The 15,038-nt window shown below is 36.8% G+C and overlaps 1 protein-coding gene across 15 annotated transcripts in view; it reads right to left on the bottom strand.

The window, feature by feature from the left end:
• The window catches only part of Ndae1 (Na[+]-driven anion exchanger 1), a 138,576-nt gene that overhangs the window by 27,330 nt on the left and 96,208 nt on the right, over positions 1 to 15,038 (bottom strand). For 11 of the 15 annotated variants that reach the window (XR_015535531.1, XM_022078830.2, XM_022078828.2 and 8 more), the window contains 6 exons: positions 14,049 to 14,268; positions 12,017 to 12,149; positions 9,689 to 9,817; positions 5,395 to 5,490; positions 2,105 to 2,226; positions 368 to 553 (listed from right to left, as the gene is read on the bottom strand). Coding sequence is in view for 14 of the 15 variants with exons in the window: in XM_022078830.2 (XP_021934522.1) it covers positions 368 to 553; positions 2,105 to 2,226; positions 5,395 to 5,490; positions 9,689 to 9,817; positions 12,017 to 12,149; positions 14,049 to 14,268 (886 nt within the window). In the remaining variant the exon portion in view is untranslated. Of the gene's footprint in view, positions 1 to 367; positions 554 to 2,104; positions 2,227 to 5,394; positions 5,491 to 8,625; positions 8,689 to 9,688; positions 9,818 to 12,016; positions 12,150 to 14,048; positions 14,269 to 15,038 lie in introns of all 15 variants that reach the window. The other 4 variants (XM_087350659.1, XM_087350660.1, XM_022078838.2 and 1 more) reach the window with 3 other exon arrangements.

The raw sequence follows: 15,038 nt of genomic DNA, 5'->3' as shown, positions 1-15,038 counted from the left end.
CAATATGGAACATGACATGTGAATCATCAGCATTTCCTAAATCACATGAGTCTTGGCCTTGTCAGTATTTGACGCGTTGCTTCGATATGAAAGTCGAATAATTATTAACTATCAGTAGAGCCCCTTTTGAAGAAAAGAATGGTGGTGGCACTTTGACGTTATGTCCAACAATTTTAATGTATTTTGACAATCTTGTTTATATTCTGAATAAAAGTTGCCAGTACTGCATACTGCCACAAAAGAAAAAAAAGAAGACTATCATATCAAGTCCCAAAAAAACATATGCTGAATGACAGAGGTATGTTTCAAATTCACAAACTTTTGAAAAGAATAACCTGTACAGTGACTTAATACTTAATATACTTACTGCTGGTCCCAATAAAATGAAGAGAAACCGAGTTGGAACAGGAACTTCTGTTAAATCTCCTAAGAAATTTGCGTGATTCAGTCGAATAAATGCTGATAATGGTTTCTCTAGAAAATCAACTTCTCCAACCAAAATGTTGGATGCTTCAGCACCAGGTGGGATTTTTCTCATAAAATGAGTATTACCCTGAAATTAAGAAATATTTAATTATTGTAATAGGCATGCAAATTCATAGGTAGAGAAGCCACACAAAAATCTCTCTTACGTTCCCGTGGCACCTATACCAGGTTGCATAATGAGGAGCTTTGTAAGTTGCACAATTTTCCAAATATAATTAGACTGGTCAAGTCATGGAGGTTTAGACGGGCAGGGCATGTAGACCACATAGGAGAAAAGAGGAATGCATACAGGGTTTTGGTAGGCAAACCAGAAGGAAAGAGACCACTATGAAGACCTAAACATAGGTAGGAGGCTAATATTAAAATGACTCTTGGAAAAATAGGATGGGGTGGTATGGATTAGATTCATCTGGCTCAGGACAGGGACTATGTGAACATGTAATGAACCTTTGGATTCCATAAAATGTTGGAAATTTCTTGAGTGGCTGAGTGACTGTTGGCTTCCCAGGGAGGACTCGGCTCCATGGAGTAAGTAAGTAAAGCACTTACTTCATGCCACTGTTCTGGTCACATGAACAATTAACTACTGAGGTAAAGTCACAGAATGGTTCAGTGTAACAGTTTGTTGGTCAATGGGTTGATTCGCTTAACAATCATAATCAGATTAGAAAGTACCGTAATTTGACTCTTATCTACGAAAAAGCATTGCCAAAAACACATTTATAATGAATTACTGTTTAAATCTTTGTTCAAAAATGACTAATTATATTATTAGGAAAATTTATTATTCTTAAAACTGATTTAGTTTTAAGGAATATATAGAAAAGAATTTCTATCTTGGTGGGTTAATGATACTTGGCTTCATATTTATGATTTAAAACTTTTATAAACACAGACAAATGTCATTACTGAGAAGAGCGATGCAGTTTACTGGTATCTCCTTGCGGTTGTGCGCACCACAGATTTAACCAAACTTACAGTACCAGGCTCATTCCAGGGTAAGCAAATCCAAATTGCCTCAGTGTTAACATTAATAATGAGGAAAACCAGAGCAACATGTGCACGATAATTAGTCATGAAGTGCAAGAACCTAGATGTACGAAATGGCCCTCAGTATTAGTGAGAAGGCACCAATATACATTACTGCCCAATATCAAAACATTAAAAAGTGTTTTGAAAGATAAAAATGGACTTGTACTCATACAAATGGCCAAGAACTGCTGCCAACTGCCATCTTCCGTAACTTCTCAAAAAGCAAAATCCCTTAAAGAAAAAAATTTCATTCCACAACCCAAAAATTCATTAAACATTTATAGTTACTTGCAACATGATCATCAACCAACTTCCTCTTTTCTATCCTATCAGAAAATGGTTGTCAGAATTAAGACCACGCATAATAATTTTACACAGTCAGGAAATTCACATTTATGGGATTGATACGAAGACGGACTTCAAGAGAACACAAACATGTTTTCAATAATGACTTTAAAATAAATAGAATTTACTTTTGTAATCCACATTTACAGTTACTAAGTTTTTTGTGGGGTTCTGAAACAATGGCATCTCCTGCACGTTTCTAATGTCAGTGTTTTTTTTTCTACTATTTTCTCTTAGTTACCTTAGGGTGGATTCCCTCGCCATTTAATTCTCCTAATGCTGAGCCACTACTTAAGTTGCGACTTAGAGATGCTGTACTGTGGCTCTGTTCCATTCCCTGGGTACTAGGCGTACTTGCTGACCCTAAAAACCAAAAATATAAACAGTCATAATCAAATTTTTCCAGGGGGGGGGGGGGGAGTTCTGGAAACACATGCTACGTAAGTGTGAAGAACCGCATAAAAATTGGAAAAATATCATATTTAATATTAGAGGAATGTTGAAAATTTTCAAACGTGTTTTTTCCAGTTTTTGGAATCCACAAGAACTACCAGGATCCTATACAGCACACAGATTATCAGCAGATGTACAGAGATTAGAAGATTTCTCTTCAACTTTCAGAATAAAGAGGCAAAAATGTATTAACTCTCAAATTTTGAATAAATAATTTTGTTTATTCCTTCCACTGTTATGGACAGAAGGGTTCCACCATACACCATGGATTATGGAATTGTTCTGCCAAATATACTGAGCTACATAACATCAATTTTTGTTTCGAGAAGTCTGACACCAAAAACAAAAATGTAAGAAAGTAACTTGAACGCAAACTAACCCAATAAGGATCTACGATTTACAAATTAAAGAATAACATGTTTTTAAAATAAAAACTATATATTAATTCAACATTCAAACAGAGTCTTACTGAAATACGGATGTACTTAATATGTAAATATGCTTGGAAAATGTTCATGATTTTACTATCCTGTCCACTGTCATCTATAAACATTTAACAGACTTTTCCCATTGTTTTAGTTTATTTTTTAAGCTGGACACCTTTTTGTTTCAAATATTCTGAAGTCAATTTATTAACTGCAAACTGATTTACAGCAGCTTTCAAAGGAACAATTTTCTCATTGTTAAGGTTATGATACATTGTGTAAAAACCATAAAAATACAAGGATAACAAAAATCATGCCAACGAAATGTTCATGGATATAGGTTAGAGAGTGTGACTGATTTCATCCATCTGAAAAGTCATATCTGTAAGATGTTTCTTCAAAAGTTATCGTGTCCTCCCTTTCACCTCCTTCCTCAAAAGAAAAACAAACAGTTTTGAAATTTACAACTGTGTATGATGTGACGTCTTGACGTATAGAAGGCATTTTCAATAGCAATGTAAAGATACAAATTCTCAAAACTAAATAAATCTTGCACTGACTGCAAGCGAAAAAGAATAAGGTAATGTAAATTTATATTTATGTAAAGTGAATGAGAAAGTGATGGTAACTCACTAGAGCATGGGAGAAGAATAGCAAGCATTTTGTCTCTACCATGCTTAGCCCCCAAAGCCTCATAGCATGCTTTACTACTGATGCTTAGCACATTCCAATTGTAAAATTAGTTTTATGAACTGCATGACGCATTAGTTATCTGTGTGCACGCACCTATCAAATTATTGTCTGAAACAAGATCCTAATTACCAACATATCATTTTCAGTGTTTGGGGCTGCTCCCAACAAAATGGAATTTTCCGATCACATACACAAATATTGTGGAAGGACTCTTTGTCACCACGGAAGAGTAAATCAAACATACAACCAGTTCTGTGCAAGAATGTGAACGCTAGTAGTCAAACTGACCGAGACATTCTGAAAAGGTGTTATTATTTAGTGTTCTGTCTGACGACAGGTCCATATGAACAGGATCCTTCCATCCTTTTCTCGGACTGGGACCTGTTCATATACGTTCTTGGCAGATGATCCAGAAGTGGTTTGCCATTGCCTTCTTCTGTGTGTGAATGGGGTAATTGTTGGGATGCCACGGAGGAAAACTCCGTGTTGCCTAGACCACGGCCTTGCCCAACACAAGTTATAAATTCGGGCACCGCCGGGAATCGAACCCGAGACCCCCAGGATTACAAGGCCAGAGCTCTAACCGCTAGACCACCGTGGCTGAAAAGGTGTTACATAATAAAAATTTAATGTTGTTCGTAACACACTGAGAGATCAATTGTGATCCTCTCATTTGCAAATGTGGATAAAGGAAGAAAGAAATCAAATACTACAACTTAGAAAACAAATTACACCTTACAGGCTTCACAGCCATTACAGATCTGCCAATTAATAAAAATAGCACATGTGGAAATCAAATCCAAACCAACTGCACACTACCAACTGAGCTACGATGGTGAACTGAAGAAGTAATCCTTTTGTTGGACTTACAAAGCAACAGAACAGAAAATGGAAAACAAAACTTTGTATTACAAAGAAAAAGTATCAGAGGATAACAATCAACTGTATCCCATTGAAAGGGTTAAAGAAATATACTTAAATCTTTAACAAATGATACATCTCACATACAAGAAACTATTATCCTGCAAAGAAGTTAGCATTTATCAGCCATGCGCCATGGCTCACTGTACACTGGCTGTGTGTTGCAGTAGTATGTCACTACCATTATACTAGATTTAGAATAAAGCCAGCAGACCCACAGTATGGAGAATTAAATCCCCTACACCCACGTGATAAAGATCAAAGGTGAACTGTGGTACTCAAATGATCCTATATTCCAACTGAAAGATGTGTTTAATTATCAAAACAACCTTCCACTTGTTTAGCAAATTATACTATTTATAACTTTTTTAAAAATTAACAAGAATACAAATGTACATGCCTAAAGCATCCATTGTAATTATCATAACCTAAAAACAATGATTTCATGACTATCATTTTTCCAATTGAAAACCATATTGTGATTTATCATTTCCCTTTTTGTATAAAGAGCATAACAGAGAAGTCACACCTTTCTGTCTGTTGATATTAATGATGGGAGGAAATTGAAAAGTACAAAGGTGGAGAAGCTTGTAGTGGCATGACGTTCACTTAGTTTTATGAAAATCATTCAAAAGTTAGTATGAGGGTGCACAGATATATATAGATAGGTGGATAGATAGATAGATAGATAGACATGCATGCATGCGCACACATACATGCACACAAGCACATGTGCATACATAAATTCATACGCACAAACATGCACACACACATACATGACAACACCATAAGCCTCTTTCTCCCATGAAATAAGGAAATCTGGCTAAAAACTCCACACATTAAGCATTTCTGACAAACATTCAAAACATGTTGTATTCCCACATAGGGCTTGCGATTCCATTTATAAAAAATGTTTTACGTTTATGCTGTCAGTGTGAACAGATAGCAGTGTTACTGTGGAATAGGATAACGAGACAATGACAGCCATCCAGTCAATCAGCCAAAATCCAAGAAATAGCAATAAGCTGCTTTAGGTTACCAGCTCCAGGGACAGAAAGAAATCGGCCAAACTCTGTAGGCTTGGACAAGTTGGCGATGGTGGTCGTCGATTGAGCTGATGGGGACGATTCCTCCACTGCAGAGAGACAGGGACCTCAGTATGGAGCCAACACACACAAATCGTTCACTCTCCATACAAAAATTACACTATATATAACACTCCTTACGTACTGAAGTCACAAGAAGTAAATTTTTATACGAATCATTCCAAGACCAACAGTGGCTTAAAAGAAATTTAAAATTATTCATTGTCTGGACTTTTTTTCATCGTCCTCGTTTATAAAGAAGAACACCACGTTTCAGAAACTAGCTCTGTATCCGAAACATCACGGTTTTCTTCTTTTTAAACGGGGACGGTGGAAAAAAGTCCAGACAATAAATAATTTAAGTGTAATCCACCATCGTCAGAACCCTTCAGAGTTGAATTAAAAGAAATTATTTTTAAATATCATAAATGGACAGTGAAAGATAAACTTCCAAGCTATAATGTACAGTGTGGCACAGTATAAAATAGCCTGAAATACTTATTACATCAAGTTTTTTGCATTCTTCACATAAAGAGCATAACATGAATGCATGATGGGAGGTTGCATCTGTATGTCAAAATATACGTAGTTACATGTTTAACTAGTAACTGATTCCGGTATTTAATTCAGTTCTATTACAACGAAGAAGCAAGTTTATGTGATTCACTATTTATCATACATAATTCAAGACTTAGTATTATGCCATGTACATGACGATAGGATATAGCAATCAAAAGGTAAATAAATAAGATGATGGCAGTAAAGGAGTTCAACCTATTTCAGAGAGCTACCCTAAAAAGATTTTAAAAAGTGAGATTAAACTTTTAATTATAAGCATAAATAAAATGCAACTGTACGATTCCAAAAGTCTCATCACCAATAAACAAATTCTGAAGGCAATGAGGTATGTAAAATCACAAAGAACTGATATGAAAACATGTGTACTCAAATTGTACATTGCATGCTCATGCACACTTAAAGTTGTGGTTAATTTTTGAAAACCCGTCAAGTAAGGTCACGTGGTGTAATGTACAGTACGTGACATTTTCCTTGTAAATTTCGTCAACATAGGATAATAACAGATTCAGTGCTGGTGGAGCCAATCGTGAGACCCTGGGCAAAACCGATTAGCAAGGCCCCTAAAGAGCACCTACACGTTTTAAATTATTATAATTTTAATGATTTGAAAACTTCCTCACTAGAACAGACAACCAACTCCTTCCTTTTCTTCAGCCATAAACCCTAACACGGGTAATTATTGCATTAATGGCATGTCTGAATGGAGATTGTCTACCAAGGCCAGAAAGTTGTTATGCCATAATGATAATTTTAAAAAAAACAGTTTATACTTTTATAGTAACTTTAACAGCACTTCTCTGTAAACCTGTATATCCACAAGCACTGAACGTGATGGATCTACAGTCTGGTAAATTACTAATGAGAAAAGTTCAATTCTCACTCACCCTAAAAATATCTTTCTCTGCTTTATCTGGAACTGAATAAATAAATAAAAATGTTTGAATAGTCTGACCGAAGCTATGTAATTCTCTAGCGCAGTGTTCCACAAAAAAATTTTTTGCCTGCAGCCCACCCTACTTTGTCAAAGACACACGGTGGCACACCATAAAATGTTTCACAGCTTAGAAGTGACTGACATATATCTTCCTCGCCAGTTTCTTGGCCCCAACAATAATTACAATGTATTTAAATTTAAAGCATCAAACATGTTGAATAATAAGTCTAATACACAAAATATTAACATACAAACCCAAACACCACCACCAATAGTTAAAACACTGAGAAGTATGTCAGTGTTGAAGAATACTAATAAAAGCTACTAACAACTGCCAGTCACTCATAAACACTAAAGAAGAGTGATGACGTTACAAAACGACCATCAACGACAGCATTTTATGAAAGGCATTTGCTCTCCACAGGCTTTGATCACATTCCTTCTTCATTGTCAGTCTCAGATAAAAATGCACATACAAGGCTAGCTACAGAAACAATATAAGGAAGAATGGCAATTCCGATACATACAAGCGCGAGGCACACGTGGCCCCTACAGGCACAAGGCCCTTAGCCCACCCCTTCGGCACCACTGAATAAATGATCTCTTTAAAAATCCCCAAAGGTACACAGGAGTGTGAGATATGAAGGATAAGAGAAACTGGTAACTGGAAATGAGGCACCCTTCACAATTTACAGCACCGTGTCCAGGGCTAACCTCGCTGTATGTGGCATAACACCATCTTAATAAAACCACTCCATTATGACGGACAAGATTCGCCAGCATCTGTATTATATAAGTTGCTGGTGGGTCTTTTACCAAATTCATCACTTCTCTAACAAATTTAAAATGTTGTCCCTCGTAATATTCTTCAATACAAATGGGAATTTTTTTTATTAAAAACCCTTTACAGATACATGCAATGCATTTTTACAGCCACTAAATTCAACAACAGACATAAGGAACCTAATGACTCTAACAAGTAACAAAGCATGACATCCTATGCACTTGCTCTCATACAGATGCTGTCATTTTTCAGATTATTTAATACTGTGGCCACACTACATGGTGGAAAAAATTACACTGTTACACATAGAAGTGCAGTGAAATTATATTTTAAATTATATTACTGTGCAGATATTCTATACGAGGTTGCAAAATCTGTGAAGTCATTCAGAGTCAACACATTCAATTGGCTTTCAGGTGAGAACCGCAGCGGATGTTCGGGTATTAACCAACATTTCAGCGAGCACTGCAGTTGCCATTTTCAAGGTTGGCACCAACTACACGACGGCAGTGGCCAAAATGATGGTTTGCACCAAACATCCAGCGCAGCTCTCAACCAAGAGCTGACATTAAACACTGAACTCCATCCATGAAAAATCTAAGGACAATCAAACAAGATTTCAAGACCAAGCTGAATAAATATCATGTCACTTCACTGCACAAACATGTAATAACAATTATATTATCATAATACTACAACAACCACGACAGGCTTAAAATATACATATAAATACATAATATAAAACAAGACTGTGAGGAATTAAGTTAGTTTAGTCCAATTTGCAAGCAGAAAAAGCTGTAGATGGTAGAAACACACCAATGAGCCAAAGGAAAGAAATAAGAATAGTAATCAGAATATATTAACCATCAATAAGAAAATGGTTCAAACCTTGTGCAATCTGACACATTGCAAACCCAGTTGTGAATCCCACCACATGAGGCATGAAGTCAGCTACGGGAAATCACACACTAGTATAAAAAACAGTGAAGCAAGTGACAAAGGTCTCTACATTCTTAAAATGGCAGACTCGCGCTTAAGTTACGCAAGAAGCGTAGCAGTTTTAACAACAAAAATACAATAGTTCAAAGCTGACTAACTACAAATAAACAGTTTTATTTATATGCGTCATATCTGCTTTCTAGGAAGCGAATTAATTCTGGTAACCCTGTAAATTAAACATCCTTAAATCCTAACCAAGAAATTATGTTAATGATTCAGTAATTAAGTAATGACAATTAAGTTATGATGATAATGACAGTAGCCTTGGTGGTAGTGGTGCTGACCACTTAGGCAATGTCCTACGTGAGCGATAAGAATCAAGCTGTGCGAGCTGCATAAGCAGCGTGGGGTGTCATATGACATAAGGGAATCGCTTGTTGTGTCCTACGTGAGAGACTGCAATAGAAACACACGGCCTTCCTGCGCATGCCCCTTCCGTGTACTGCACAGGCAGAGCTTTCTTGAGCATGCGCCTTACTGGTAAGCGCGGCGACCTGCGCGAAAATATCGAAATATTTGATCTTGGACTTCGGTCGCTTTCCTCTCCTGACTGATTCGCTGTAACCTAGGACAGCGCTACACAAACAGCCAATTTGATATTTCCGCTTCACCCACGCAACTCGCATTTAATCGCTCACGTAGGACACCGGGTTAGTGTCAGTTGTAATCATCATCATCACTATGACTGGTCACAGCTGTGGTGGTGATCAAGGTTATGGTTGTGATTATGGCAACAAAGATGACTGTGATAATTATGGCAGTGGTGGATACAATGAAGACAGATATTTTCTTATTATGTTTGCGGCTGTACTTCGCTGTTCAAGAACCGTGACTGGGTTCGACAGACCCTCTGCATGGGACGTCACACTGCAAAGTGAAGGAAGAGGAATTTCTAACATTCTAGCACAATACAGGGAACAGCAGCTACAAGTCCCAATATTCACTCTTGTACCTGGAACTGTAAGATAGGGGGCCTTGTTATTCTGCACATCAGAATGGGCTGTCTCAGAACTGGGACAGCTGGTGCTGCGACAAACTGAGTGCTGTTCCATTTGTGGACTCCTGTTACTGTCCTGCAATGCTGGACACACACAACCACAAGCGCCCTTTTCATGCACAATATTATCATTCGGTCACCTACACAGTGCTCTTTCTTCTATCGGTTGTTTGTGTTTAATGCAGTGCTTGCAGCCCTTACTATTTTTAACAATGCTTAGATGCATGAAACATGCAAAACTACTCAATCCCAAGCTCGAAATTTTGTATGTTTCTGTAGCACTAAAATTCACTTCCAGAGTAATAATAATTATTGAATTTGTAAATATAATTTTTATCGTTATATATTAACACGCTCACTGCCGGTGATACAAAGGACACTTTAACAGAGCAATATGTCCCACTACCAAAAATAAAATGGCACACAATACCTTTGATCAGTCATGGAAATATTGCAATTCTTTCCCAAAGTTTAGTCAAATTACACGAAAACCTTAAATTTAGAAAATGTAATATGTATAAATGTTTTACATGAGAGGTCAACTATAGCTTTCCACCTGTAATTACATCTACATACACTTAGCAGCTCAAGACAGTCCATTGCGTGGTGAAGTCAACAACAGACAACATGTATACAATTTAGCAAAAATATCTATTAGTTTTAAACAATTAAAGAGAACCACCTGAAGATGACTAATTAAAGTCAAGTAGTGGATCTTAATAAACACTGAAACTATAATCAAAATTGTTGTACAAAATGGACTGTCAACCTAATAATAATGTTTTATATAAACTTTAAATCTTTATTTTTCCAGTTACAAAATAATTTCACCTTTTCAATTAATTTATAGATTATTAAACTGTGAGAATAACAAAGCATTTGTTATATTGGTTTTTACATGCATTTGCGATGCATAGGTATTCTAGAGCAAGGACTCGGACTGGAATTCAATATTTCCAAGGTGTCTTAAATGCAGTCAGCACTTTTTTAAGATCTTTATTTATTTATTTAGTGTTCTGTCTGACGACAGGTCCATATGAACAGGATCCTTCCATCCTTTTCTCGGACTGGGACCTGTTCATATACGTTCTTGGCAGATGATCCAGAAGTGGTTTGCCATTGCCTTCTTCTGTGTGTGAATGCCACGGAGAAACCGGGGAAGCCCCCGGAGGAAAACTCTGTTGCCCAACACAAGTTATAAATTCGGGCACCGCCGGGAATCGAACCCAAGACTCCAGGATTACAAGGCCAGCGTTCTAACCGCTAGACCACCGTGGCTGACCATATATTATTATAACTGTTAATTCTGTATTTCTTTATAATGTGCCAATTATCTTGATTTGTTATCTAGAGCAAATATATATAACATTTGTTTCAATTAAGAGTAAGAAAAATATCAAGGCACAAAATACTGGTCTAGAAACATAGCAAAATTTGTAGGTCAAGTGTAAGTCTTCATTGTACATTTCTTGTATATCATGTAATATTGTAACTCTAAATGTACAAATCTTGCCCCTCAATCTGAACGATGTGCCTCAATCAACATTTTTAAAATTTATAATCTTAATAAACTGGGCCACACACTCCTCACATGGACTCCTTGTGACCTTACTGCCAAATATGAACAGCCATAAAGCTAAGAATACCTGGAAAATAGCAGCGACTCAGTCATGTGATAGATCTTCTGCCTTACTTTCTTCACAAGTCAGACTTCATATTGCAAAGCATTAATTTTACTAGAGGACGGAAATATTAATCCCATCATGACAATCATGTCATAGAGAAGCAATTACTACATCAGTAAGAGTACACAAAATGCCAAGGATAATGTTGAGAGTAAAATCAGTAGTAATTTAATTTAATTTTAATAACTTTATGTATCTAAGCGGGGTCCGCAGTGGCCGCACAGTCTGAGGCGTGGGCCTTCTGCCACTTGGTCGCTGGGACCGTGGGTTTGAATCCCACTCAAGCCATGGATGTTTTTCTGTGTTGTGCTGTCTTGTGTACGGGTAGAGGCCTTGCAAAGGCCGATCCCTAATCCAAGGAGTCCTACCGAATGTCTATAGATCGAGCCAACGAAAAGTTGGGGCCCGCAGTGCTCAGGCACTTGAAGAACGGGTCGTTCCCAGTATCCCCAGTATGTATCTAAGCATCTAATTATGGAAACAGAATGACCACAAAGAAATTCTGACAGCACTACGTACAAATCCAGTTCTCAGTCAAAAAATACCCACACCACAAGGAAACAATTAATGTGTAACGCACAACAGCAGTGACACTTACTTTTAGATGAGGAATGATTTCGTCCTATTTCTGCTAAAGATCGTATAATAGGTAGTCGAGACATATTAGATGTTGAAGTCTCCTTGCGACGTTCATGCTGATGCCGATGACGACGTAACAACGCTTCCCTTACCTGCAAGTCAATTATTTCAAAGTACCAAGTATACTTAAAGAATTGCAGATTAATTTCTCATATGAAACATTTTTATGTGCTAAACAAGCCCCCACCCAAATCCTTCTTTCTGAACAAATAAAACCATTTACCATTGCAGAGTTTCAAAGTCCCACAAAATCCAAACCTATGTCCACAGGGGGCAGCGACTTGTATCCTAAGATTGTTATGAACACCAAAATTATCATACCAGGCTCGATATTAACACAGACTACAAGATGTTTCCCATAAGAAAAAATATGTAACTTGAGGTTTCATAGCGAAAGGTGTGCGCCTGCTGAAAAAATGCCCACATTCATACAGTTCATTCTGTAGACAAGAGACCAGAGATTAGGTCTGAAGTGTTACTTCTCTCTGCATACTCGCCACACTTAGCACAAAGTACTTTTCACGGACAACAAAAGAGACATCAATAGAATATCACTTTTATCGGATGATGAACTGAAGATAGTGATACATGAATTGCTTTGAAACCAGTCAAAAGGAGTTTTTAAGGGCATACACTCATTGGTTCAGCACCGGAGAGAAAGAGCGTAGAACACAATAAGGACTTCTCTCAAAAATTCAAACATATGTATTGCTTATTGTGAGATTAAATACGTTTCCATCTCAATCACGTAATATATATCAAAATTGAAAACTTATTTAGTTTTTACAGTAGGCACACTAACAGATGATAAGAAAATTAAATCAATTATTTGCTCCTCGAAAGTAGAAGGAATAATCATTAAAGGAAGGGGCGCTAACCAAGATGAAATATTGGAAATGTAAAATAAATATGTCGTAATAATAGTCACTATGATAGCCCATAACCAAAATGATCGATAAGAACACCATTAATCGACATTTCTGCTGCTTCAAACAAAATTAACACAACTACGTTTGTCAGTACAAAATGCCTTGGTTGCATAAATGAACTTTAAAAACTTTTCTAATTGATTTTTTTCTTTTCTTTTCTTCTGTGTACTTTCCTAACATTCACCCTCAGACACAGAATCTTCAAACAAGAGTTTACTAATGTCTTCTGCAATAACCAATGGCTATCACTTAACAATATGATAACACGACCTACAGGTTGGTACAACTTAAAATGTTGTCGGTGGAACCACAGTTCCGGAGAATTTGACGTAAATACGTCTATACGGAGAGGAAGTTTATATATCGGCTTTATTCTAAATATTTCCTTTATACCTGCTTTACAATTGCGTAAAGTTTGATTAAGACTTTGCTTATTCAACTTGAATTAGTTACGCTTAAGATGGGTCTGTGGTAGATGAATGTAATGTAAAGTAATGTATTTTAATGTAATGTAATGTAAGGTAATGTATTTTCATGTAATGTAATGTAAGGTAATGTATTTTCATGTAATGTAATGTAAGGTAATGTATTTTCATGTAATGTAATGGAATGTATTTTAATGTAATGTAATGTAATGAAATGTTTTATAGGTAACAACAATGCCGAGTAAACAGATGACGTTTCCTAGGTAACAAAAATGCCGAGTAAATAGATGTTCCTTAGGTAACCAATATTGTCGATTTGTTGATAAACCATTGTTACACTTTTTCGTAACACTTTTTCGTTATACTTTTTCGTAACACTTTTTCGTAACACTTTTTGCCGAATGACACTGACCCTAAAATATAGACGTATTTACGTCAAAAAAAAAAAGCTGTATCTTGTGACATCACGTGGTAAAAATTATGTGCAATATCAGCAAAATCTTACACACATTGCCAATAGCTGACCCACCCAGGAAATATAATTGCCACATAAACAAGAGATCTGCAGGCCTGCAAAGTCTGAAATCGCTTATTGTGAGATCCACAAAGAAAAAGCTGCACAATGTTTTCAGTTTACCTTTTCTCTGCAATCAAAAGGCAGAGATTCTGCATTGACCATATTATCCAGCACAAGATCCGCAATTTGTTCAAGAGATGATGCATCCATGTCTAGCATGATAGTGCCATTCAGTAACATGCTGCGGAGTTCAAACAACGAATGAAGTGTGAGAGTTGCTACATGAGGTTTCGACCACCTGTTACCACCTTCTTCAACATCTTCTTCAAACTTTATCCACCTGTAAGAATAAAAAAGGAAATTCTTTACTTCAGCATTTAAAATGCATTTTTTTGTTATGCATCAGATTACACATTCAAAGCTTTAACCATGAATAAATTATTACTTTCCTACAAACAGAAAAAAATATTGTGGTTGTGGAGTAATGAAAACAATGAATGACGCCTGTTTTCCTCTGAAAGATTCCAGTTATGCATATAAAGAATACCAGGAATTGTAATAATAATGTAATTTGGTGGTCCATTTCTGAGCATAATTTCCTCCTCATATTATTCGAAAGCTCCCAGATATAACTTCAGTTTAACATTTTTAAGCCAGGGTAGCTCAGTCAATATAGTGACTGACTATAGACTGGATGACCAGGATTCTATCCTGGACAGGGGCAGAGGATTTTTTCTCTAGCCTGTGTCCAGACCAGCTCTGAGGCCCACCCAGCCTCCTGTCCAATGAATACAGGGATCCTTTAGCCAGGGTAAAGTGCATGACACTGACTCATCCCTATGTAGTGCCAATGTTAAGAATCAGTAGAAACTATACACTCTCTCCCCCCAAGCGAATTTATAACTTGTGTTGGGCAAGGCCGTGGTCTAGGCAACACGGAGTTTTCCTCCGTGGCATCCCAACAATTACTCCATTCACACACAGAAGAAGGCAATGGCAAACCACTTCTGGATCATCTGCCAAGAACGTATATGAACAGGTCCCAGTCCGAGAAAAGGATGGAAGGATCCTGTTCATATGGACCTGTCCTCAGACAGAACACTAAATAAT

Source organism: Zootermopsis nevadensis, unplaced genomic scaffold, assembly GCF_977971745.1.
Source record: "Zootermopsis nevadensis isolate Lab colony 2312 unplaced genomic scaffold, Znev_1.0 Znev_ptg000017l, whole genome shotgun sequence".
Taxonomy (NCBI): domain Eukaryota; kingdom Metazoa; phylum Arthropoda; class Insecta; order Blattodea; family Termopsidae; genus Zootermopsis; species Zootermopsis nevadensis.
Note: the sequence above shows the minus strand (reverse complement) of the source record. Positions and strands in the feature narration are given on the sequence as shown.